The sequence below is a fragment of the Gossypium raimondii genome, chromosome 12, assembly GCF_025698545.1.
Source record: "Gossypium raimondii isolate GPD5lz chromosome 12, ASM2569854v1, whole genome shotgun sequence".
NCBI classification, from domain to species: Eukaryota; Viridiplantae; Streptophyta; class Magnoliopsida; order Malvales; family Malvaceae; genus Gossypium; species Gossypium raimondii.
In genome coordinates this window covers 10415447-10441357 of record NC_068576.1, presented here as the reverse complement: position 1 = coordinate 10441357, position 25911 = coordinate 10415447, and the positions used below count along the sequence as shown (strand labels likewise).

At 34.8% G+C, this 25911-nt stretch overlaps 5 protein-coding genes and 1 non-coding gene across 15 annotated transcripts; 2 read left to right on the top strand and 4 right to left on the bottom strand.

Annotated features, from left to right (window-relative positions):
• Nucleotides 1-9273: 9273 nt before the first annotated feature.
• LOC105763240 (protein FMP32, mitochondrial) lies at nucleotides 9274-11783 on the bottom strand. Of its 3 annotated transcripts, XM_012581382.2 has the most exons (8): nucleotides 11274-11781; nucleotides 11042-11173; nucleotides 10827-10886; nucleotides 10099-10175; nucleotides 9937-9993; nucleotides 9787-9853; nucleotides 9623-9686; nucleotides 9274-9458 (listed from the first exon to the last, which is right to left on the bottom strand). In XM_012581382.2, exons 1-8 carry the CDS (start codon nucleotides 11505-11507, stop codon nucleotides 9445-9447), a joined length of 705 nt encoding a protein of 234 aa, XP_012436836.1. In that variant the 5' UTR covers nucleotides 11508-11781; the 3' UTR covers nucleotides 9274-9444. The 3 variants fall into 3 exon arrangements, with proteins under 3 accessions (XP_012436836.1, XP_012436835.1, XP_012436837.1); XM_012581381.2 differs by having other exon boundaries at nucleotides 9274-9686; nucleotides 11274-11770; XM_012581383.2 differs by lacking the exon at nucleotides 11042-11173 and having other exon boundaries at nucleotides 9274-9686; nucleotides 11274-11783.
• A 5-nt stretch (nucleotides 11784-11788) lies between these two features.
• Nucleotides 11789-14678, bottom strand: LOC105763239 (probable pectinesterase 53). 3 transcript variants are annotated; one of them, XM_052625158.1, is made up of 5 exons: nucleotides 14134-14678; nucleotides 13853-14042; nucleotides 13260-13702; nucleotides 12972-13160; nucleotides 11789-11931 (listed from the first exon to the last, which is right to left on the bottom strand). In XM_052625158.1, exons 1-4 carry the CDS (start codon nucleotides 14433-14435, stop codon nucleotides 13010-13012), a joined length of 1086 nt encoding a protein of 361 aa, XP_052481118.1. In that variant the 5' UTR covers nucleotides 14436-14678; the 3' UTR covers nucleotides 11789-11931; nucleotides 12972-13009. The 3 variants fall into 3 exon arrangements, with proteins under 3 accessions (XP_052481118.1, XP_052481117.1, XP_012436834.1); XM_052625157.1 differs by lacking the exon at nucleotides 11789-11931 and adding an exon at nucleotides 12525-12844 and having other exon boundaries at nucleotides 14134-14677; XM_012581380.2 differs by lacking the exon at nucleotides 11789-11931 and having other exon boundaries at nucleotides 12525-13160; nucleotides 14134-14675.
• A 2217-nt stretch (nucleotides 14679-16895) lies between these two features.
• Nucleotides 16896-16968, bottom strand: TRNAE-CUC (transfer RNA glutamic acid (anticodon CUC)). The gene has a single exon. It is a non-coding gene; the product is annotated as a tRNA-Glu (tRNA).
• A 71-nt stretch (nucleotides 16969-17039) lies between these two features.
• Nucleotides 17040-19764, top strand: LOC105763237 (protein CHAPERONE-LIKE PROTEIN OF POR1, chloroplastic). Of its 5 annotated transcripts, none has more exons than XM_012581377.2 (5): nucleotides 17040-17134; nucleotides 17633-17792; nucleotides 17882-17976; nucleotides 18602-19046; nucleotides 19377-19764. In XM_012581377.2, exons 2-5 carry the CDS (start codon nucleotides 17647-17649, stop codon nucleotides 19531-19533), a joined length of 843 nt encoding a protein of 280 aa, XP_012436831.1. In that variant the 5' UTR covers nucleotides 17040-17134; nucleotides 17633-17646; the 3' UTR covers nucleotides 19534-19764. The 5 variants fall into 5 exon arrangements, with proteins under 5 accessions (XP_012436831.1, XP_012436829.1, XP_012436828.1 ...); XM_012581375.2 differs by having other exon boundaries at nucleotides 18596-19046; XM_012581374.2 differs by having other exon boundaries at nucleotides 17882-17979; nucleotides 18596-19046.
• Nucleotides 19765-20831: 1067 nt separating this feature from the next.
• Nucleotides 20832-22855, top strand: LOC105763236 (fructose-bisphosphate aldolase 1, chloroplastic). The gene is made up of 6 exons (XM_012581370.2): nucleotides 20832-21196; nucleotides 21318-21587; nucleotides 21680-21789; nucleotides 21960-22050; nucleotides 22137-22406; nucleotides 22493-22855. The coding sequence occupies exons 1-6, from the start codon at nucleotides 21026-21028 to the stop codon at nucleotides 22769-22771; spliced, it is 1191 nt and encodes a 396-aa protein (XP_012436824.1). The 5' UTR covers nucleotides 20832-21025; the 3' UTR covers nucleotides 22772-22855.
• Nucleotides 22856-23007: 152 nt separating this feature from the next.
• LOC105763238 (B-box zinc finger protein 19) lies at nucleotides 23008-25623 on the bottom strand. 2 transcript variants are annotated; one of them, XM_012581378.2, is made up of 5 exons: nucleotides 25223-25623; nucleotides 24624-24720; nucleotides 24389-24504; nucleotides 24075-24293; nucleotides 23008-23380 (listed from the first exon to the last, which is right to left on the bottom strand). In XM_012581378.2, the coding sequence occupies exons 1-5, from the start codon at nucleotides 25313-25315 to the stop codon at nucleotides 23234-23236; spliced, it is 672 nt and encodes a 223-aa protein (XP_012436832.1). In that variant the 5' UTR covers nucleotides 25316-25623; the 3' UTR covers nucleotides 23008-23233. The 2 variants fall into 2 exon arrangements, with proteins under 2 accessions (XP_012436832.1, XP_012436833.1); XM_012581379.2 differs by lacking the exon at nucleotides 23008-23380 and adding an exon at nucleotides 23421-23968 and having other exon boundaries at nucleotides 25223-25610.
• Nucleotides 25624-25911: the final 288 nt, after the last annotated feature.

Here is a 25911-nt window from a genome sequence, read left to right as displayed (position 1 = left end):
GTAGGGATTTCTACGGATCAAGATACCAAGTGAATAAATCATTTAATTCAAATTCATAATGATAGATGAAGTCTAGGTGGATTTTGCTTGAGGACAAGCAAACGCTTAAGTGTGGGGATATTTGATAAGTGATAACACTAACATGTTTTAATCTCGCTCTTAATGCATTTTTGGATGATTATCTATGAAAATTGGTGAATTTTATGCTCCTAATACTTTAAATTCATGTTTCTATACTTAAGAGAGCATTTGGGAGCAAAATGAGCGAGAAACGAGCGAAAGTTGGATAATTTGAGCAGATTGCAAGAGCCACACGGGCTGGGCCTTCCCACACGGTTTAGACACACGACCGTATTTCCGAGAACTGACTAAACCTGCTCTGATACCAACAAAATGTAACAACCCTTACCCGAGACCGTTGCCGGAGTCGAGCACGAGGCATTACTTAGCTTATCATACTAATTCGGAGCATAAAAACTTGTTTTGAAAATTAATTTCACTATTTACAGCAAATCTGTCCAATCGCGCAACAGTTACTAAATTGATTATAACTCGAGCTACAGGACTCGAAATTTAATTTTGTAAATTTTCCATGAAACTAGAATCATATATCTTCCTATCATAAAATTTTTAGAATTTTTGGTTCAGCCAATTAGTACAGTTTATTAGTTAAAGTCTCCCCTATTTCACCACTTAACTGTCCTAACCTCTTGCCACTAAAAATAAGTTTTCTCACTGTAGGATTTTCATATGAAGTTCTCACTTGTTTCTACAGAAAATAGACTCAATAAGGAATCTATACATATAAACTATAACTCACAAAAAGTTTTTTACAATTTTTAATGATTTTCTAAACTCAGAACAGGGGACTCCAAAAACAGATCTGACCTTGTCTCACTAAAATTCACATATCTCAAAATATAAAATTCTTTTTGTTAAACCGTTAATTTTCCATGAAAATAGACTCAATAAGCTTTCAATATATATATATATATATCATTTACCTTCTAAATCATTATATACTATCCTAGGTGATTTTTCAAAGACACACATCACTGTGCTGCCTAAATTCTGTTTCTTTGCAAAATTTTACCCCTTTCATGATTTACATGCATAATTTATCTCCTAGACTCTTATAACAACAAACACCTTCATACTTAACCATTTTAATAACCATTCATCATCAAATACTTACACACAATTCTTTAGCAAAATCATAATTACAAACATGCAAAATAACTAAATCCCTATACATGCCATAACTCAAACGTGTTTCATCATAAAATACCAAGCAGTTGTGATTGATAGTGTGGACAATCTCCGACTTCTTTAGGATCCTTGAAGTAGCTTTGCAATACTATAAGAGAAAGAGAAATAAAAGATGTAAGCATAAAGTTTAGTAAGTTTACTAGCAAATATCTCTAGTTTACTCTTTAGTTAATCTCATTCTAGTTCTCTTGCTTGTTTACTTAGTATACTTGTGTGCATAACTTACTCTTCTCTTGCTGCATTGTTGAATATCAATTGTTAATTTAATAAATTCTTAACTCTTATAACTCATCTAAGCTTGCCATTTTTGCTTTTAACTGAACTTCCATGTATATGATTCGTTTACTAGCCCTTGAGCCACATTGGAATAATAAGGATACTTGGGTCTCTTCTGATCATAACATGCCAAAGCTATGTCTCAGACATGGTCTTACATGGGATGTTCTCATATCGGTGCCCATGCCATGCCCCAGACATGGTTTTACGAGGGACCTCTCATCTCGGTGCCAACACCATGTCCCAGACATGGTCTTACATGGGATGTTCTTATATCGGTGCCCATGCCATGTCCCAGACATGGTCTTACGGGGGACCTCTCATCTCGGTGCCAACGCCATGTCTCAGATATGGTCTTACATGGGACCTCTCATCTCGGTACCAACGCCATATCCCAGACATGGTCTTACATGGGACCTCTCATCTCGGTGCCAACGCCATGTCCCAATTCACCAACTTAGTCTTCAACTTTATTCTTCTCTTTGTCTAACCTCGAGTTTCGTTCTTCTTGATCTAAAATAACAAATTTAACTTATTTAATACTCACATTTATCAAAACAGCCCTCGACTCTAACTTTGTCAAAATTACAATTTTGCCTCTAAACTTTTACATAATTACATTTTTGCCCCAAGGCTCGGAAATTAAACTTCATCTCTTATTCTTATGTTTTATAACATGCTGAACATTTTTCTCTTCTATGACAACATCAAATTCCCACTCTAACATGTATTTATGAACATTAGGTATTTTACCGATTATGGGGTTTTACTCGTTTTCGCTTAAATTCGACTAGCAAAAGTTGATTGACATCATTTCTAGCTTCATATTCTATCATAAAACATCAAAATAAACACTTTTCACCTATGGGTATTTTTCCAAATATAAACCTTAGGTTAAATTATTGCTAGAATAAGCTAAATTAAGCTACCGGGATCTCAAAAACGTAAAGAACATTAAAAACGGGACTTAGAATCACTTACTATGAAGATTGAAACATTGAAAAACCCTAAATATGGCTTTCCCTTTTCTGATTTTGTTCACTATGAAGAAGATGATATTTTTGGCCATCTTTTTCCCTTTTTAATTCTTTTTCTTACTAGATTACCAAATTGCCCCTAACTTAAAAATTTCCTATTTCACTTATCTCATGTCCATTTTTGTCTACCAACTTAACCAATGGTCTAATTACCATATAAGGACCTCCAATTTAAAGTTTCATAACAATTGGACACCTCTGACATGTAGAACTCAACTTTTGCACGTTTTACAATTTAGTCCTTTTGACTAAATTGAGTGCCCAAACGTCGAAATTTTCGAACGAAACTTTCACGAAATCATTTTGTGAAATCGTAGACTATAAAATATAAGAAAAATAAAATTTTCTTTATCGAATTTGTGGTCCCGAAACCACTGTTCCGATAACCTTGAATTTGGGCCATTACAATATATCCAAAGAAAGGTAAAAAGGATTAGTAAATGATAAAATTTTACTGAATCTAGATTTTACTGATCTTGGTGTATGTGTGGATTGCTTTAAAGGAAAGCAAACCGAATATACTAAGAAAGGCGCCATAAGAAGTACCTAGCTTCTTGAAATAATACACGTTGATATATGTGGACCTTTTAATATTCCATCTTTTAATAGAGAAAAATAGGTTATCACCCTTATTGATGATTTTTCAATATAATGTTACTTGTATTTTCTTGATGAAAAACCTCAATCAGTAAATGCTCTTGGGATATACATTAATAAGGTTGAAAGACAATTAGATAGAAAAGTGAAAATAGTAAGATCTGATAGAAGTGGTGAATTTTAAGGGAAATTTATTGAATCTGGACAACATCCAAGTTCATTTGCAAAATTCCTCGAAAGTCGTGGCATATGTGCACAGTATTCTATGCCAAACACACCTCAACAAAATGGTGTGGCAGGAAAGCGTAATCAAACTTTTGATGCGTCGCAAAACTAACTAATAATTTGACTAATGCAAGTGCACCTATTAATTAATAGTATATCTATGGTGAGAAAAGATATTGTTCTCACGAAGACTAAAAGTACTAATAATTATCGTATTTCTATTATTTAACCAAATAATTCGAGTGATTGATTAAAACTAAAAATAACTAAATTAATTAACTAACGAACACGACAAAGAACAAATTACGAAAATAATCAAGTAACAACCAAGAAGCGAAACAATATCCAGGAAAGAATTCACCTAGATTTCATTTGTCACTATCAATCTAAATTACGCAATTTCTTTACTTAGTAACTTGATCCATAAAAATCCCTAAATTATACAAATATCTCTTTCGAGCATAAGAGCAATTGACTCTAAGTTGGTTAATTGAAATTTATTTCTAATTAAAACTCTTATTATCGCATTAACTCATTCTATGGATTCCCCTATTAGATTTGACTCTAATCTGGTAGATTTATGTCGTCCTATTTCTAGGATTGCATCCAACTCCACTCAATTATGCAAGATCTATTTTTAAATAGGGTTTATTTAACCATCAATTTAAGCATAAAAAACATGGATCAATAATCTAAAAATATTAAACCAAGAATTAAACACACACAATTGAGAATAAGAAACTAAGTATTTATTACGTAAAATAAAATCAAAAGACAAAATCCATTATAGGATTTATCTCCCTAGGTATTTAGAAAATTAGTTCTAGATTGAAAAGAAAATCTAAGATACAATATAACCAAAAACAAAGAAACTCATGATAATCTCCTACGAAATCAAATAGGAATTTTCAATCTTGATGAAAATCTGCTTCAAAACTAGCTTCAATGGTGTTTTTTTAGTTGTTTTCTTAAATATTCTATGACGGCTCATTCCTATCTTTTTATTTTTGTCATATATGTCTTAGAATGTTCGAAAAACCTAAAAATCGTAATTTTTCGCAGTTCAGTGTGTAATCTCACAAAATTGACATAACATACAACATGACCATGCGGGTCACATGGCTATGTTGTCTGGCCATGTGAAATGGTTCAACCAGTGTGGTCTGGTCGTATGTAATGGTTCAACCCGTGTAGCTCATGCAGCTTGCTCCGACACTCCGATTTTCACTATTTTTGCTCTCAAGTGCTTTATTAAGCATTAAAACATGAATTTAAAGGATTAAAAGTATAAAATTTACAATTAACATCAAATAATCACCCAAAAACGCATTAATAATGGGGTTAAAACATGTTACTTTTAGCACTTATCAACTTCATTAAATATGTTTGGGAGTATGATGATTAACTCCTCATTACCTATATCATTGAGGATGCATACACTTAAATTTGTTATATGCTTATTAAATAGGGTTCCTAGTAAGGCAGTTCCATAAACTCCTTTTGAGTTAAGGGCTAAAAGAAAACTTAGTCTTAGGCACCTACATGTTTGGAGTTGCTAAGCAGAAACAAGAAAATATAATCCACATGAAAGAAAATTTGATTCTCGTACGATAAGTGGATACTTTATTAGTTATCTAGAGAAACCTAAATGATGTAGGTTTTACATACCAATCATAGTTCGAGAACCGTAGAAACTAGTAATGCTAAATTCTTTAAAAATGGTGAAGTTAGTGAGAGTGTTTCAAAATAAGTTGTGGATATAAAAGAAATTGGAGTAGAATTTCCCACACTTATAATTTTCCTTTATCCACAACTACCACAAATGTTGTTCCAACAATTAATCAATGTTCTAAAAAAGTTGAACAACATTTAAATGATGAAACACATCTAGAAGAAACTAACTCACAAAAATTTGATGAAAATGAACCACAAATAATGTCAATAAAAAGATCTCAAATAGAGAAAATAGGTCATTCTTGATGATTTTGAGGTTTATTTGCAATAGTCAAATTTTGATATTGAAATCAATAAAGATCCAGTTTCATTTTCATAGGTCATAAATAGTGATGAATCTAATAAATGGCTAAGTGCCATGAAAGATGACATGAAATCTATGGAATAAAACAAAGTCTGGAACATTGTTGAATTGTCAAAAGGTTCAAAATGAGTTGAATGTAAATGAGTTTTTTAAAACCAACCATGACTCAAATGACAATATCGAATAATATAAAGCTAAAATTTTTGCCAAAAGTTACACTCAGAAGGATGATATTGATTATTAAAAAAAAAGAAGCTTTCTTACCAGTCTCTAAGAAAAACTCCTTAAAAATGATTGTGGTGTTGGTGGCTTATTATGATTTAGAGGTACATCAAATGAATGTGAAAATAAAATTTTTAAATGGAGATCTTGAGGAAGAAGTTTATATGGACCAACCTAAAGGTTTTACAGTTGAATGAAAAGTTCATATGGTGTGTAAACTTAAGAAGTCATATATGGACTTAAAAAAACTTCACGGTAATGGTACATCAAGTTTAAGATACTATAGTCTTTTGGATTTCAAGTAAACATTGTTGATCGATGTATATACCAAAAGATCAATGGGAGCAAGTTTATTCTTAGTTCTATATTTTGACGATATTTTGCTTGCTACAAATGATTTCGGTATATTGCATGAGACAAAATTTTTTCTCTCGAATAATTTTGAAATGAAAGACATGGGAGAGACATCCTATGTGATAGGAATTGAAATATTCCATGATAGGTCACAAGGATTGTTAAGATTGTCTCAGAAAAACTATATTAGAAGATTTCAAAGAGATTAAATATGTATAACTATTCAGTAGGAATTGTTCCTATATATGTATAACTATTCAGTAGAGATTAAATAAAATCAATTCTTTATGATTATGTTGTGGGTTGTTTGAATAAAGAATCACATGCTCATGTATAGAAGATCTAATTGGTTGAAAATGATTGGATATTAGGATTCAGATTTTACTAGATGTCTTGATAGCAAGAGATACACTTTTAGCTATTTATTTATATAATTGATGAAGCCCATCATCTATGATCAAAGTAGAATTTGTGGCATGTTTTAAGGTTAAAATTCATGCATTATGGTTGCGGAATTCTATTTCGGGACTTGGGGTGGTCGACACCTTTACCAAGCTGCCGAAAATTTATTGTGATAATTCTGCAACAATATTTTTCTCCAAAAAACGACAAATATTCCAAATGTGCAAAACATATGGAATTAAAATATTTTATTGTTAAGGAGGAAGGTCAAAACAAAGAGTATCGATAGAGCATATTAGTATTGATCTTATGATAGCAGATTCATTAACTAAAGGTTTACAACCAAAGACATTTAAAAAAATATATGTATATAGAATAGGTCTTGGTTGTATTGATGAATGAAATATTGTGACACATATTTCTTATTTATTATGATTGTGTGCACATAATTTTTAAAATGATTTAAAACGGGAATATATTTATGATTACTTAAAGACCTTTTATATTGAGTTGTAATGTTGTGGTATATGAAAAAAAGTATGTGGCTTAAACGAGTGAGCATTCGATCGAATCGAATCGAAAATTTTCGAGTTAATCGAGTTTTCGAATCTCATTTTATCATCCTAACTTTATTTGAAGTTTTCTCGAATCGAGTCGAGTGAGATGGAATTCGAATCGAATATATTCGTTCAAGTGAAATTTTAAAAAATAATTTTGGGTCCTTGTAACCACTGTCACCCATCGTAATAAATTTTGTCCACCTTAATCAAATTTTTTATTAACTTTCATCACCTCATAATTTATTTATTAATTTTTTATATACTGGTTAGCTTATATGCTTGCTTAGTTGTTTCAATTATCTTCAGATTCTTGTCACTATGTATTTTGGAATTAAAAATATATTAAATGTAAAAATATGATTTTTTAATAAAAGTTGTTTTAAAATAAAATGTGAAATTGATACCAATATAAAATTTTAACAAGAATATTTTATGGCATAATTAATAATTCAATTTTAATATAAATATTCAATATAACTAAACAATTCAATAATATAAATAATATAAAATGTGAAATTTAATTTAATAATATAAATAGTAGATATAAATAAAATTATTACTATTTATGTTTAGTGATTTTTTTTGAAGAATTTTGATTTTTTATTTTAGAGTAAAAGGTGAGAAGTAAAAATTTAGGGGAAAATAAAAAGTTTTGGGAAATAAAAATTTGAGGGAAAGTAAATAGGGGGAGTAAAATTTTGGAGGGAAAATATTAAAAAAAAATGGAGGGGGGAGGGTTTGGGGTAGATGAGAGGTGGGATGGGAAGGGAATAAAAGTTTTAGGGGAAAAGTGGGAGAGAGTAAAATTTTTGGGGGAAAATAAAAGGTTTTGAGGGTTTTTGGGAGTAAAATTTTGAGAAAAAATAAATGGGAGAGTAAAATTTTGGTGGGAAATGGATTTTGAGTAGATTGGGGGGTTGGGAGGGGTAGGGGTGTGCATAATTCGGGTAAAACCGAAAAAATTCGGTTAACCGACCGAATTCGGTTAATCGGTCGGTTAACCGAATTTTTTCGATCGGGGGTCGGTTAAATTTTTATGATTTTTCGTTAACGGTTAATTCGGTTCGAAACCGGTCGGTTAACCGAAAATTTTCGGTTAACGGAAAAAATTAATAAATAAAATTATCTAACCCAACCCAAACTCAATTACCCAACCCAATTACTCAACCCAATAAAACTAAAACTAAAGTTTACCCAATTACCCAATCCAATAAAACTAAAACTAAAAGACAACTCAATTTACTAAAGTCTAAAACCCATTTACTTTAATAATTTATAAATTTTTAAATTTTAAAAATAAAAATAAAAAAATTCGGTAATTCGGTATTTTTCGGTAATTCGTTAATTCGTTAATTCGCTAATTCGGTAATTCGGTAATTGGGTAATTTTAACCAAAAATAAAAATACATAATTTTCGTTAATTCGGTTAATCGACCTTATTAACCGAAAAATTTCGTTCGGTTAATTTTAAAAAAATCGGTTCGGTTAACGGTTAAAATTTTTGGAAGGTCGGTTAATTCGGTTATAGTAATTTCGGGTCGGTTAACCGAATGAACACCCCTAGGGAGGGGAGTAAAAGTTTTGGAGGGAAAGTGGGAAGGAGTAAAAATTTTGAGGAAAAAGTAAAAAAGTTTGAGAGTTTGAGGTAAAAATGTAAAATATTATAGTTTGATATTCGAATTATTCGAATTATTCAAATTTGAAAACTCAACTCGATTCGAACTCGAAATTTGAAAAAAAATTCAAGTTGATTCGAATAATTCGATTAACTCGAATAACTCAATTTGTTTAACTCGAAATTAGAATTTTTTTTCAATTTTTTCGAGTCGAATCAAGTTTTGCTCACCCCTAATTTAAACTATATACAACTGCCATAACTGACATTTACATTTCACAATAATTTGATAATGATGATGAGTGTTAGATTTTTTTTATGTCCGCCATAACTCACATTTGCATTTCACAATAATTTGATAATGATGACGAGTGTTAGATTTTTTTATGTGCGCTCAACGTTTGCTCTATTAAAGTTTTGTTTTATTTCATTGGCTAAGTGGGAGAATGTAAGATTTTAACCCAATTCAATCTAAAATAACTGATCAAATTTAAAGGAGATAAAGTTTTAGTTTTAATAAAAGCAAAAGTCTATTCATTCATTCGGTTATTTGATGGAAGTACCGGATTAAAAGTTGATAATTATAAATTGATCCCCCTCCACCACATAAAATTATAGATAAAATTATAGCCGCCATCACTTAGGTTTTATGTGATAAAGTTGAACAGGAGTTCAAAGTAGCTAGTAAAATCATATTGGACTTCTCATTTCTTTTCAAAAAAATTTGAACAAAGAACACCCAATATATGTATTCTTCCTTTTGCAAAAGGAGAGTTAAGGCTCAAACTTGATGTCTCTCTCTACCCAAACCCTCACCCATTCCAATCCTAATGGCACAAAAGAACAGCTTCACAAGAAATGAGCTGTTTTCCATTGTAAAGAAAAAATTAGAAAATAAATAAATGAAATATAAAAAGAGCTACGGTTTCTTCCCCTTTTGAGGTTATACTGAGTATGCTAACATTGCAGGTTTACATCAGTATACGAACTACAGCAAGACCAACAGCAGTTATGGAAACAAGTGTACCTATGCAGTATTTTATCAAGTCATATTTTGCACCTTCCAATTGAGCCTCTAATGCGTGAATTTCCTGAAAAAAAGGTTTTATAATAGGACTAAAGAAAACAAAAAATGTCATGAATTCAATTAAATAAACCAAAACCATTTCTGGTTCACGGAAAAACACTAACCCGATCAAGTTTGTTAGTGAGGTTAGATGTTACAGCATTCTGATTTGTAAGCTCATCCCTTATTCTCCTGCAGTTGTTAGAGAACACACATGCATTATACTGTTTCGAGTGGATTTTATGGGAACATAAACGTATCTTTCACTTTCTTACCCTCTTTCAAGATTCAAATCCAATCTATGTTCAGCAGTGACTTTGTCGATTTCATGTCTGCGTCATAACCAATACCCTATCAGGGGATGGTCGTAATAGGGAATATGCACATTCAGATTGTTACAGGCAAATGGAGATGCATGTTAGACTCAAAAGCCAGACCTTAATTCACTGCGCATCTTCTCTATATCATGTCGAAGCTTCTCGTTCTCATGTTGCAACAAAGAAAAATGGTGCTCCTGCATAACTTAGTGTTCAGAAAGATCACTCATTTGAACAGACAAAGGGGCATCAACTCAGATCCAACCCTTGGTCAGCATCACAAGAATTGTTTAATATTCAACACTTACCTGTTTTTCCTCTTTCCCTAAAAAGTAGTTCTCAAGAGATGCTCCCATCAATAATACAGAAAACATCGGGTCTAATACCAATGATGTTTCAAATTTGATTTCAATAGTAGAGCTTTACAGAAGTGTAAATATAAAGAAACCCATGTTGTTGGCAGAGCAGAGCATCAGTTGACTAATTTGAAATCTCACAATAATCCTTGGTGTTTGGCCACTGTTAATCAACTTACTGAAGCAATTTCATCTAATCTAAAACCATCATTCTATACTGTTTCTCCCATTCAAGCAATCAAATGTTAATAGTTGGAAACAAGTTTCAAAGTCCCAAAGCAAGTTATTACAGAATGAAGAGGAGCCTAAACATGTTAACACTTTGGATAGCAATTTGCTAGGTGCCAAGAATTCAGCTTTCATCCATCAATAAGAAACAATTCAACCTAAAGGGATTCAATTAATACAAAACATATAGATACATAAAAGCACTAACATCAATAAGTTCTTAGATTCCACTTACAGTAATCAATGTACAGAAGTGGTACATACCTGAGAACTTTGAACTTCTGACTTTAGCTTGGAAAGATTGGCTTCTTGAGTCATTTCACTCTACCAAAGGACAACCTTTTACGAGTTAATACAAGAAAATAGGAATAAAATTTGGGAAAAGCAAGTAAACAGATAAGATTTATTCCATATAAACCGCCTTGCATTGTAACAAAAAAGTGAAGTTTTGCAAAGTGAATAAGAGAAAAAGCCCATACTTTCTGCATCTCAGACTTGGAAACAACAGAAAGAGACAGATTTTCCAAGCTGCCATTCAGAACTTCAGTTATGGCAGCTGTTATGGCCTCAGCTTGCTTCGAAGGCAGACCTTCAGCCTCTAATCTCCTAACCTAAGGATAATTCACCCTTTCATTTTTCTCAACATTGAAATTTCCCAGTATCATCTTTTCAACATCTTTAAAAAAACAAAAAAGAAATCTTTGAAATTACCAAAGCTAATGTGTCGATGAGAAACAATCTCTTTCCATTTGATTTTACGAGCTGCTGAGAAACCTGTCTCCGTTGTGAGAAGGGAGAAGGAGAAAGTGACAATCGAATGGCTGAGGGAGGAAACGTCGAGGCATCAAGAGGGGAAAGCACTCCTTTGAATCTGCTAACTCCCCCTATCGTCCAGGAATTGGGTCCGATTTGACCCACCCGTTTACAAGCGGCCACGGCGGCCATTAAATGGGAAATTTGAATAGAATAAAAGAAATGCAAACTGAAAATCCCAAGGAAGAACCCACCAATCTCGTACAGATTGTGAAGAGAAAGCTTTAAGAAGAAAAGGAAAAGATGGGTGAGTATCTGCTGCCGCAGAGCTTGAGGAAGAAGATAAAAATGGGGATGGGATTTTGAGCAGCCAAAGAAACTTTTAGTAATGGGGCATTGCTAATGCTAGCTAAAAGGGGGGATGCCATTGGTGGCTCTTGTCTCGGGAAATGGAAGATATTTCGCGGTCAAGGAAAGAAATCCTTTTTGACTTTTCAAGACCACAAAGGCTCAAAATTAGTAACTTCTAAATCATGGGATCTGCTTGTTTTTCTGTTTTTCCGACAGTAATACTATTTTTGTACCAACTTTGAATTTGGATGAGTAGTGCGTTTACCTGCAGTTAATATAAAAATAATGATGACGGTAAAATTAGATATTCTAGCGTGAGACAAAAATTAAGCTAAATGCACCACACCGTACCCAATCGACTATCCAAACCAACCCTAAATAAAATTAAGAGTAAAAATCAAATTTAAGAAAATTCAAATTTCATTTTTGATAAATTACATATATCTGTCACTTTAAAACTAAAATAGGGTTTGTATTTTCATCATTATAATTTTTTATTTAATCATTTTAATTAAAATAATTATTCGAATTAATTACTATCATTAAAAATTTTATTAATTTATTAATAGATTATTGATGTGCACATTAATTCATCGAGTGATTGACACGAAATATTTGAACTTTTAACTAAAGATAGAGATCTCTCTGTTGAGATTTTCGATATCCAACATGTTGAGTCTCGTATATTGTATTTGTAAGTTTTAGGAGTGAAACTGGTTTCTACATAGGTCACAGGACTGAATTTTAGTCTAACAAAGCATAAACAGAAGCCAATTTGAACCCTTGAAAACATACATTGACGCTTAAAAACAGTAAGTGAAGCAAGCAAGAAACTCAAGAAAGAAAGCACAAGCAAAATGAAGTAAATGCTGTGTGTGTTATTAATGAATGAAGGAAGGATTACAAATAAAACAAGAAAAGTTTATATTTATAGTTGAGTTTAGCTGCATCTCACAGTAGAGACCAAATTATTCCAACAAATCAAATTCAAATCTATCTACAAACAAATTTAAACTTTTTTATAATCCAACAGGTTGACTGCATCTGATCCTCCTCCACCACCAACTCTTTCTGCTCATTATTTCTACAATTACTTTATTTTATGGCCAGCTACATATTCCAGATAAAACCCCAACACTCCAAATTAACATGAACCATCTCCCTGTCTTCCTCTGCATCTAAAGCACACGGATTTGTTGCACACACAGTATGGGAAATCAATGGTAAATAAATATTTATTTGTTCTTGTAATTATTCTTCCGTTTTAAGAGGATAAATACATTGTCGGTTGACTTGAAGAACTACCTGGTTTATAAACTAGAGCTCGAAGAATATACGTATCCTCATAAAACCGAAAGCCAACTATGCCCATCAATGAAATCAACTGAAATAAACGGTTTTGCCTCCTGTCGTGTAAGTTCTCTCGCCCATGAAACTCGCCCACCAAATTCAGCTCCAGGTCCTGAGCACTTATACTGTCCGTAAAACACAGTCCTGCAATTTAATTCGACACATTAATCGAACTTGTCAGCTACCTAAATTGACGAGTTAATCAAATGAGGGAAAGAAGGTTTTTTTTTTCTTCTTCTTTACATTTCTCTATTTTTGTCTCCCCAATCATACCATCCTCTAGGGGTGATGATCTTGTCCATGTAAGTATAAACAAAGACCACCCTAGAGAAAACGCCCCAAGCCCGGCCGAGGTAGAGGGCGCCCGACCCCGTGACCTTGCATTTAACGAAGGAAAAGCCTGTTTCCTCAAGCATGCTTTCCCTTTTCTGGGCTGTCAAGGCTCCATAGCTGTTGGTTACGGCATGCAAGTGGCAGTGTTTATAGAGGGAAAGCCCATTTCCGAATATGAAATCTACTGAACCTTGGATGTAGCAGTGTTTGAAGTAGTGCCTGCCAATGTGATCGTAAAGAGTATCTTGTGCTCCAATAAACTTGCAACCGATAAAGGCTGCTGCATCTGCTGATATCCTCAGTGCCACTGCTTGCTTTCCTAATGCACCTGACGGCGGTAATGGTGCTTTGTTCTACCAAACACAATCTACAACTTAACATAAAGATTATGGCTGAAAAAGAACTAAGAAAAACGACATTGATGATTAACATAAATATAGGATGAAAGAACTGCTTCAAATTGGAAGTTGACATAAGACTGTAATCTAAAGATAATGGCTGACCTTGAAGGTGATGTTCTTTGCAATGAAATATGGAGAATTAATGGCAAATGTTGCAGAACCATAGGTGCCCAGTGAATGGCCTGACTGCCCCATTTTGTCAGCTGTGTCATCCCACTCAATCACGGTTTTGTCTGCACCAGCACCTACTATTGTAATGTAAGCCATGGTTGCAGGGATTTCAATCTTCTCTCTGCATTTGCATTACAAATTCCTAATTAGAAACTAAATGGCTATCTGCCACCTGTTAGTAACAAAGCTATAGAACAAACTCTAGATTTTACCTGTAAATTCCTGCTCCAATGGAGATTACAACCCTACAGTGATTAACGACTGGAATCGAACTAATAGCCTTTTTCACTGTGGCAAACTCCGCAAGACTTGGTTTTTTGTTTACTCTTATGGTTAAGCAGGGCTTTAATTTGTTCTTGGGTTTTCCGAAGAGAGAGTGCTTGAACGAAGACTTTTGTTTAACCCAGTTCATATAGTCTTTTTCAATCACCTCATATTGGCTAAGCCTGTTTGAGGTTACTTCAAAACTTGCACCACCCAAGACTAAGATAAACATGAATAGCCTCATTATCATTTTTCAATTGCCAGTAAAGCTACCAGGACTGCTTGAAGGACATTGATTGATTCTGGGTTTTATAGTTAAATGAGAATGGAGCTCATTGCATGGGTATTGAACTTAAAAATTTTTGGGTTGCTATAGAATATTTAACGACCCCAAAAACCCAAAGAGGATGATGGAGTTGTAATTTAATGACTGGCAAGGGTTGGCTTGTATCTTGATGGGCTCTCCCTACCTGCCATTCCCTTTAGACCAAGCGGTGACTTCCAGTCGGTTCTTTTTGTCAGTTCATGGTTTTGCCAGGCATTTGCAAGAATCCCAACACAGGTCATTTGCTAGGGGTATTCCGTGAATGTATCATGGATGTACTCACCCTTCATTTTTCACTTTCAGCTTAAACATACATTACAAGATTGAAAGCAACAAGAGGTCCAATACCAAAAATGAAGATGATGGACCCCCTTCCAATTCCCTTCTTTTCCTCCCAAACAGAAGTAACCCACGTTAGTCCATCCTGGTGTGAAGTTACTAACACACAATAGAATTTACTTTTGATATAATAATTGCTGACAAGTTTTGTCATGGGAATTTCTTGGGGTTTTCACTTTTCACTGCGCTTTGACATTTTGGGTATGAATGGAAAGTGGTGCAGAAAGTAGACAACATAAATAATGGAGGTGGACCATATTTAATGTCTCTTCCTATTTGTAGGTTGCTAATGAGCTAACAGAAAGAACCAATGCAAACGATATTGTTACCGGGCACAGGCGTGGAACAGTAAGACAAAAGGATACCCCTTTCATGATTGAGAGTAGGGTGAGCATTCTATCGAAACGAATCGAATTAAATTAAATAAAAAAATTTAAATTAATCGAGTTGATGAATCATATTTTATTATCCTAACTTGTTTTGTAATTTTCTGGAATGAATCGAGTCGAATGAGTTGGAATTCGAATCGAATCGACTATATTTATTCGAGTTAAATTAAGAAAAATATTTTAGGAATCACTGTCATCCACCGTAATCAAATTTGCCCATCGTAATCAAATTTGTTATTAACTTTAATCTCCTTATAATTTATTTATTAATATTTTATATACAAGTTAACTTCTTTGCTTGCTTAGTTGTTTTCAATTATTTTCTGATTCTTGTCATTATGTATTTTGAAATTAAAAATATATTAAATGTAAAAAATGTGATTTTTAATAAAATCATCTTGAAGAGAAATGTGAAATTGATACCAATATAAAATTTTAACACGAATATTTATGACATCATTAATAATTCAATTTTAGTAAAAAATTATAAATATCCAATATGATAAAACAATTCAATAATATAAATAGTACAAAATGTGGAATTTAATTTAATAATATAAATAGTAGATATAAATAAAATTATTATTATTTAGGTTTAGAAAAATTTTTTTGGATGATTTTTGGGGTAGAAGGGGGTAGGATGGGAGGGGAACAAAAGTTATGAGGGAAAGTGGGAGGGAGTAAAAGTTTTGAGAGGAAAGCGAAGAGGTTTAGCAGTTTGGAGTAATAATGTAAATTATTATAGTTGATATTCGGTTTATTCGAATTATTCGAGTTATTCGAATTCAAAAACCAAACTCGATTCAAATCCGAAATTTAAAAAAAATTCGAGTTAACTCGAATAACTCGATTAATTTGAATAACTCGATTCGTTTAACTTGAAATTCAAATTTTTTTTTTAATTTTTTTCGAGTCAAATCGAATTTTGCTCACCCTAATTGAAATACTATCTAAAACTTGATGAAAATTTTACCTCTTTTCTCGTCTCAAACTATTACCAAGTTTTGCTTCAATTCATACAATCTAGAGATTCGTACAAATATATATTAACATTATAATTATGAATGATAATAACAGTAATAATCCGGAAAAGTCCGGGTTTGGATCTTTGGTTTCATTGTTATATCAAATATGCTTAAAGCAAACATGAAACAAATTTTTTTTGTTTTGAAACATCTGAATAGGGACTGGAAACTCGAAAATAAGCAGAGAAAACATGGATAGATAAACAAAGACAAATTGCAGGTTTTGAGCCAACTTTTGATTTGGTCATGTGTCTTAGAGGCTTTGAATTGTGTGCTGCATCTTTCTAGTTTATTGTTGTAGGACTTCCCTGCTGCCTTATTTCCAATTACTTACCTTTACTGAGACAGTGGCAGAATTTAAACCTTCGCATACTCTTGTGTGGCGAAAAGAGAAACACAATTCAGCCATATCTATATCTTAGCAGCAATCAAACATCCAATAGAATGATGAGTAACAAAAACCCGTACCAGTAGTTACAAAGTAAGCAAGCAAAAAGAACAAATAAAAGCAAGCAAGCAGTAACAAAAACCCATACCAGTAACAAAGTAAGCAAGTAAAATGAAAAAAACAAACAAACAAACAAAAATAAAAGCAAGCAAAATGGGGAAAAGAACAAAAATAAGCAAAATATTTCCGTTGCCGGGACTTGAACCCGGGTCTCTCGGGTGAGAGCCGAGTATCCTAACCAACTAGACTACAACGGATTGATGATGTAGGACTATTTTTGTCTTTATGTATTTATTAATTATTTGTCAGAGGGTGGTAAGCAGGGTTTAGTTTGTTTCCCCATGTTTCTCACACTCTGCTTCCCTATCCATTACAACACTTTCTAGCTCGACCCGACTTTGTATTTTCAGTCATCTCAACAAGGTATGTTTTTTCTCCTCAATATCTTTCCCAAGCACTTTGATTTCGGCTTCTGAATGCTTACTGTGTAACACCGAATAATCTGTGAGCCATGGGTTGAATTATTCTTACATTCATGCGGCCGTTGGCCTTTAGTTCTCAATTGATGTGGAAAAGTTAATTGCTTTCTAGCCCTTCGTTCCTGCGATTTTAGCTAAAGTATAGTTGAGTTGATAATGGGTCGTTTCTCTGATTAGCGTTTTGATTGTATATTCTTAAGGATTTTCAAGCTACACTATTGATTGAGTCGTAGGAAAAGAAACGAAATGTTCCTTTTGGATGTTGTCAAGGAGGATGAATGAATGAATTCATATTAGATTCAATGTAATGGAGTATACTGCTTAAGTTTACAGAGGATGTAAAATAGGCATTCTGGCATTCTACCTTTTGTTTTTAACCTTTTATTCAATTCAAGTTGCCATATAATGTGGCTAATTAAGGCTTTTTTTTCATGGAAAACAGCGAGTATTATAAAAATGAGTGTCTCTGGACTCATTGCCAGTCCCTCAAGATGTTGCCTTCGGCTACCTGACTGCAATCAAGGGTTGGTGTGCAGGCAAGTTCCATCTACTCCAATTGCCAGCAAACCTAAGGAAAAATTTGGCAAGCTTCATCTTGAAAGGTAGTGCTTTAGTAACATGAACTAGTAAACTTTGGGTTTGGTTATGTGATGCCATGATCTTTTTTTTTTGTTTTATGGTGCAGAAGTAGGTTGACAGTTTCTTTCAGAAGGTGGAAGATGCAGAAAACTCATCTGATCAAATGTGCAATGGATGCTTCCTACGGCGATATGGCTAGTGAATCAGGTGGTAATATTCATTACAAGGACTGAACCTTTTTCTTTTTTTTCCTTTTTTTCATTTTGGATTTATTGTTTTGATTAGCTTTGAATAAGTACACATGCTATGTTAATAACCTTACGTTGGAAGCTGAAACAATTTGAAAAACCTTTTTTACTTGCTAGTTTCTGCCTTGAAGAGATGTTGCACATGGTGTAAAGTTTAAACTAGCAACTATGTTGCATTGATGTATATTTAATCGTTTCTTTGGATCGATGATTGAGGGGAAATTATCTTAGTAAGTGTATATCCTTTCATAAGTCGGTGACAGCTGATTCTGAGTTCAAGATTGAATAATTTCTTTGTGATTCTGATATACTGTAAGCTCAGCTGTCGCATAGCTTTTGTTCTTTGAGCATGAAGGTAGTTTAACCCTGACATTGTTGGTTTCTTAATCAACTTGGATATACCTCTTATTTCTGTGTTTGCCGGGAGCCTACAAATTGCTCTTTGCTTATGGAGAATTGTTCCACTGAATTGTACTTTTTTCCTGATTTATTGTTGCTGACCCCATTTTATTGAACTTTGATATGTATTGTTAAAAGGCATTTACCTTATGGAATTTATTCAATAACTGCCTTTGCAGGAGCAGCTATGTTTCCTAGAATTAATGTTCGGGACCCATACAAACGGCTAGGAATAAGCAGGGAGGCTTCAGAAGACGAAATTCAAGCTGCACGGAACTTCCTTATTAGTAAATATGGGGGGCATAAACCAAGTGTGGATGCAATTGAAGCAGCCCATGACAAAATAATTATGCAGAAGTTCTATGAAAGGAAGAACCCAAAAATTGACATCAAGAAAAAGGTCAGGGAAGTCAAACAATCCCGAGTTGTACAGGCTGTGACAAGCAGATTCCAAACTCCAGCCACTAAGTTCATTGTAAAAACATCCATAGCATTTATAGTGCTCGGAGTTCTCACTGTTCTATTCCCAACTGAAGAAGGCCCAACCCTGCAAGTAGCTATATCACTGATAGCTACCTTCTATTTCATACATGATCGGTTGAAGAGCAAAATCCGAACTCTACTTTATGGGTATGTGATAACTTTATGGTGTTAACCTAAAATGTAACATGGTACCCTTGATATTTCTTTTCAAGGCATTTTCTCCTTTCTTCTTTTCTCTTTAACCCTCATCATAATACTGATTTTAGTCGGCTATGAGATTAACATCACTGCTTAATACTTGTCAAGAAGATGAATGTTCCTTAGAGATCCTTCCATCTATGATCTATGGTTAGCAAACAGCTTCATTTCATGTTGTCTCGCCTCTTCTAAACGCATTCCTCAAACATCTTTGCTATTGAACCCTAAATTGTTGGAACGTTAACATGCTTTAGTAATCAATTTGTTGCTGCATTGCAGGGCTGGAGCTTTTATATTCTCCTGGTTTCTGGGAACCTTCTTGATGGTATCAGTGATTCCACCTATTCCTATTCTTAAGGGCCCAAGGAGTTTTGAAGTGCTGACATCATTGATAACCTATGTGCTACTCTGGGTTTCATCTACATATCTTAAGTAGTGCTAAAGCACCAGGTTTTTCTTATTATAGACTCCCAATTTTGAAGTAATGGATAACCAAAGATTTTCTTGGTAGTAGCTCATTGATCATGTTATATTAGCTTATGAGAGCTGTGTCATATTTCTACTTTGGGCATTGATACTAAAGCATAGTTTGTGGATAAATTTTTTTTGTTGACTGGTAAAAAATGTAAAACCAGTTCAAAGTAAAGATAGGTTGTTGATTTTCTGACTTGTGGTTTCTTACATGCTTTTACTTCATGTTCTTTTCCCATCTTTGTGACTAAGATTCTAAATTGCCGTGGAATCTTTCTCTAGATTTTCTTTTTTTTAAATGAACTGAGAATTTGTTTGTGGGGTTGAGAATTGGTTAGACAGAAGTTTATACATGCTTAATTTGAATAACCTGAGCTCTAAGATGCCCCAGAGATTTAGCGGCTGAGAATAGCCGTGCGATTGTTCGTAAGTGTTTTGAGGATTTTTAGTTGCATGGTGTCTGAATCTGTTCCACAATGATTCCTTGATGTCCTTTTGAGGAGCTTTTCTCTTCTCCACAATCAATGGTGTCTGCTTATTTGTTTTATTAGTTGCATTTTCCATATGCATACAGTTTCCAGATCTTTTGATTATGGGGCCTTTGATGTCTACAAGAAAATTGCGTGGTCATTAGCTCACTTCTGCAGCTTGAGGTAACCAATGAGGCTACCGCTGATTCTTTACCTCTTCCCCTTACAATTGTTAGAGAATTGATTGAAACTGTCCATGTCAGACAAGTTTGCACCTTGTCGTAAGGCTGCAGAATTAGTGGTCACTGGCCACCTGTTGCTTCGAAATACTATACTATACTATACTATACGTGTTTTTGGTGCATGCAGAAGAGGTGCTTGAAGCATTGAGACTATTGTCATTTATTTATGTTCATCTTCACTTCCCATCGGCATGTTTGTAACCAGGAGACTCTACAACTTGATTTCTTTATTTGAAAGATAATGAATGCATCAAATTGGTTTCGAGCAGGAAGTTAATTTGCTGGTTAATCAGAAGAAAAATATAAATATTCCAAAGGTGTTTACAACCCTTTTAGTAGGTTGTCTGCATCTTGCCTTTTGGGTGATTTTAAGAAAGAAAAAAACACAAAATAATAACAAACAAAAATCAAACAGCTACAAAAAAGATCAGGGTTTTGGCATTGATTTCATTTTTATTTTCCTGGTTTTACAAATTTGAGAAATTTCAACCTTTTATTTCAAGACACAAATTCCACAAGATATGTATGTCTTAAACCCCTACCCCATATCAGCCACACCTCTGCCATACCAAGTTGCCAAGTAAGCATCCATCATATCAGTTGATGATTGGCCCATGTATAACAGCCTCATACAAGATATCTCTTGGCAGGGGCTATCAACTATAATTTAGAGAATTGGAGCCTAAACGTTGTGTCAAAAAAGCTTGAGCTGAGAGATAAGAGAAAGCACTGAAAACGCAAAACCATGGCCTCTGCTTCTCTCCTCAAGACTTCACCAGTTTTAGACAAGTCTGAGTGGGTTAAGGGTCACACCCTTCGCCAACCTTCCACTTCTGCGGTGAGGTGCCACCCTGTTGCACCCTCTGGACTAACTGTGCGTGCAAGCTCATATGCCGATGAGCTTGTCAAGACTGCTGTAAGTGTTCATATAGTTCTAACCTCTTCCACGACTTGCTTAAGATATATGCTAATACTAAGAAACTGAGCATTTGCTGAAAGAAAGAACAACGATTTTACTAATTGTTGGATGTTTGTAGAAAGCTATTGCTTCTCCTGGCCGTGGAATTTTGGCCATGGATGAGTCCAACGCTACCTGTGGGAAACGTTTGGCCTCAATCGGGCTAGAAAACACAGAGGCTAACCGCCAAGCCTACAGGACGTTGCTTGTTTCAGCTCCTGGCCTTGGTCAGTACATCTCAGGTGCCATCCTCTTTGAGGAAACCCTCTATCAAACCACAATTGATGGCAAGAAGATGGTTGATGTTCTTGTTGAGCAGAACATAGTCCCCGGTATCAAGGTCGACAAGGTAAATCTCATGCCCCATTTTGTGGAGGAACATCTGTTTTTTAATTCTAAGTTGTATATGTTACTAGGAGCATGATAATATAAACCCTACAGGGTCTTGTTCCACTGGCTGGCTCAAACAACGAGTCATGGTGCCAAGGTCTTGATGGCCTCGCTCCACGTTCAGCTGCATACTACCAACAAGGAGCTCGTTTTGCAAAATGGTGAGGTTTTTCTTCATATGGCCCTCCGTTCGAAATTTTTTCAGTTTAACGTTAGCGTTTCCCTTGTGTTATCCATACAGACAAGTGACATAAGGATTGCATACATATATTCTCATTCATTCGTTATGTTTATGCTATTAGTAAAGACATGCTTCCAAATGTTATTATAGGCGTACTGTGGTAAGCATTCCCAATGGACCAACTGAACTTGCTGTGAAGGAAGCAGCCTGGGGACTCGCTCGCTATGCCGCCATCTCCCAGGTAAGATAAACTAAATTTTATCACAGTACTGTCTCAATTGCATTTTCTTTGGCACTAGATAATCTTTTGGATGTTTGGTCATGCAGGACAATGGATTGGTTCCAATTGTTGAGCCAGAGATCTTGCTTGATGGTGATCACGGAATTGACAGGACTTTCGAAGTAGCCAAAAAGGTATGGGCTGAGGTTTTCTTCTATCTTGCCCAGAACAATGTGATGTTTGAAGGTATCCTCCTCAAGCCAAGTATGGTCACTCCCGGTGCGGAGTGCAAGGACAGGGCTACTCCTCAACAAGTTGCTGATTACACCCTCAGCCTCCTCCGCCAAAGAATCCCTCCAGCTGTCCCTGGAATCATGGTAATTGGCTACTATAATATAAGTAATTTAACATGCCTAGAGGAAACTTAGCAGCTAATGGTTGTTTGGTTGCATTTTTTTGGCAGTTTTTGTCTGGTGGGCAGTCTGAAGTTGAGGCTACCTTGAACTTGAATGCAATGAACCAAGCTCCAAACCCATGGCATGTGTCATTCTCATATGCAAGAGCCCTTCAAAACACTTGCCTGAAGAAGTGGGGAGGCAGACCTGAGAATGTGAAGGATGCTCAGGAAGTGCTGCTCATCCGAGCAAAGGCCAACTCTCTTGCTCAACTCGGAAAGTACACCGGCGAAGGAGAGTCAGAGGAGGCCAAGCAAGGAATGTTTGTCAAGGGTTATGTCTATTAGCATATTTGTATCTTCAACAACTCTATGAATTTCCTGCACTGAAAATTTAATTGAAAGAGCAGAACACTGATCTTTCATTATAAACTCCTTGGTTTTCCCCTTTTTTTCCCTCTTAATAATTATGTTAAAGCATAAGAATTAGACCAATCCATACAAAAACTAATGTGAGCTCTGTGATCTTGCACGTGGAATGCTAATCTAACTGCAAAATGTGACTTCAACCATAACTTTGCTCATCCTCAGGAAAATAAGACAAGTGCATTAACAGCCATATCAGATACAGACAAGGTTTTGAATATTTAGGAAGAATGCTCACATGACATAACTCAGGCCCAACCTGGCTACTATGAGAAGATATTCTGTTATACTGAAATTGTCCACGCCCTTATTTCAAACTGTAACGAAGAGTCTTACATGTCTAGACGTTGCTTCAACATGTGTTGTTGGCCTCCATCCCTTCTGCTACCATTTGTCATCATCAGTGCTCCATCTGCTTCTCCTTATCCTTATCAGTTTCTTGGCCCATCTATAGGCTGAAATGGGAATCCCACATCTGTAATGTTTTCCATACATAACTTGCATCAGGGTCTGGTTATTTGGGCCGTCCTCCTATACAAGTATGGCATTACTCAAGTATTAATCACAGGCATTCTCAAATAGTCCTATTTGCTTTATGAAGTCAAACAAAAAAAAAATTTACAAGACTGTTTAATAACATTATGGAATCCACAAATGTACCATTCATCAATGAATTCTATCAGTTGGACTTAAAAACCAAGCAGATGTTTGTCAACAATGAAACTGTCAATACTTCCAAGAACTAAAACAACTCAACTAGCACTGAGATCATTATCTTCTGGAGAAATTCCAAAAATATTATCTCAGTCTTTGTTAATACAAGCCAATTATTCTTTAAGGTACAACATTTTCTGTTTTAAATTCTATCATCCTCCATTTGACCTCATGAACTTTATGAAGATCTCCAACACCCTTTTATGAATTTTACATATCTATCCTCTCAGCCCGATTCTGCAATCTGATTGAGAAGTCATACAATCCTCATACATAGTTTTGAATCTTTCCATGGATATTGAAACAACCGCATCGCCGTTGCAAATGAAAAGCAGAGGGCTTCCAAGTTCCAACCAAGACAGCCTCTTAGTCACACTCCTTAACAAATAATTGCAGATATTACCCCTAAACATGTTGAAAGAACAATTACATCATGTGTTTCAAATGCAGTGAAAGAAAAAGATAAGCATGTTTATATAGGTATAGAAAATAGTCAAAGAGTAGTTCTAACCTGATTGTTTGAGGCTTGCCCATGTATTCGATGAGGCTTCATATTTAAATCTATCATTTTAGTATCGGTTTCAAGATGGCCAACAGCAGCAGCAGCAGCATCTGCCCCATGAACAGGAGAGACCTTGTGATTTTGTTGCTTCTCTCCAACAGGTGTTTTACGTGGATGATTTTGGCCTCTTCTGGTCTCATCTATATGAGCAGGTTTATCCCCTGGAAACTATATAAAGGACGAGAAATCAAATTCCAATGGCACATTAAAACTCCAGGAGGGAATTTATGACCCAAAATCTTTACAGAGATTAAGTAACAAACCTCTACTCTCTGCCTTAATAGAAGATTTCTTCCATGAGTTCTTTTACCTCCAACATGTACAACCATATCACATTGCAAACAAAGGGAACTTCCATCTATCTCGCAGTAAAAGAAAGCTACATTGGTAGCCAAGAGATGATGAACGTAAGTTTAAGAAACTTGAAACTTCTAATGGAGCTGATATAGCAACAAAGCACTATAATGAAAGGAAAAGACAAAAAAGACACCTGCATACCAGGTGCATTTTCACATATGTCACAGCGAGGAACATCACTGGGATTTGCCAAACCAACCCGGACATGTCGACTAGCAAGTTTATTGCACATGTGCACCTGTTTAAAGCAAGGGTTAAGTTTTTCACCTGCAATCTATAACAACGAAAGAATTGAAAATCTAATCCATAACAAGTTTGAAGAAGCATCCTTTTGCTAACAATGCAAACGAGGTTTTTGAGATGAATAAAATCAAAAGATATAGCAATATATTTTTATCAATATTTGCAATTCCAGCTGAGAGTTTATAGAAAGAATAATCTGAACAGTTGCTTGCTTATGCTAGAAGTAAGTAGTACAGAAGAAAGCGCTTAAAAGACTCAATTTTGAAGAAGAAAAGAGGGACCTTTAGTTGGGTTTAATGGAAAACCAGATTCTGCCAAGTATCTAGAAATAAACAATTGGACTTTCATGCAACCATGTCAAAATCCTGCCTCCTAAACAGAAGAACAACAGACTACAAAATCCCACATGGGGTGGGGGGTCCATTTAACAGGTAAAACAGACCCCCCCCGGATGTATATTTACATGAAAACTAGAATCAATTGAAGAAAGAACCAACCTTTTCATCACAGGCACGGCAAAGAGCAGCTTCATCCGCAGCACAGAAGACAATAGCAGGAGCACTTTCACAAGCATCGCAAAGGATTCGCATAATTCTCTCTCACTCTCATTCTCTCCCAATCCACCAGCAAAACTATTCCTCTCTCTTTTTTACAGAAAATAATAACAAGACACCCCAGAAACAAAAGAACCACCCCAAGTAAAAAGCAAATGAAAACAAGCCAGTTTTATAATCAAATGAATATGATAAGTAGAGGCCGCTGTTGTTGGGGTTGGTTGGTGATAATGATGATGATGGCAGGCAAAGACTAGGACTGGTGATAAGGGAGAAAAAATAATATATGTTTTTCTTTTCTTTTATAATACTGGGAAAAGATTAGAGGTGGCAACAAAGACAACAAATGAAATAATGATAGAGGTGTTATTAAAGTTTGGTTTGATTGATTTGGGTATTTGCTTTGATCCCTTGATGAGATGAGCACCACAAGTTTTCAAGAGAGGCTTGGCTTTTATTAGTTTTGAGTGGTTGAGCGCGTCTCTTGCTCACCACTCACGTATCTGCAATGGGACCCTGTTTTTTCTCTTCTTTCCAGTTTAACTTACGTGTAGACACCCATGGTGAGATGGTGGTGTGAGCAGGGAATTTTGTTAAGTTGTCATAAAGCACTCAAACCATCTTCTCTTATA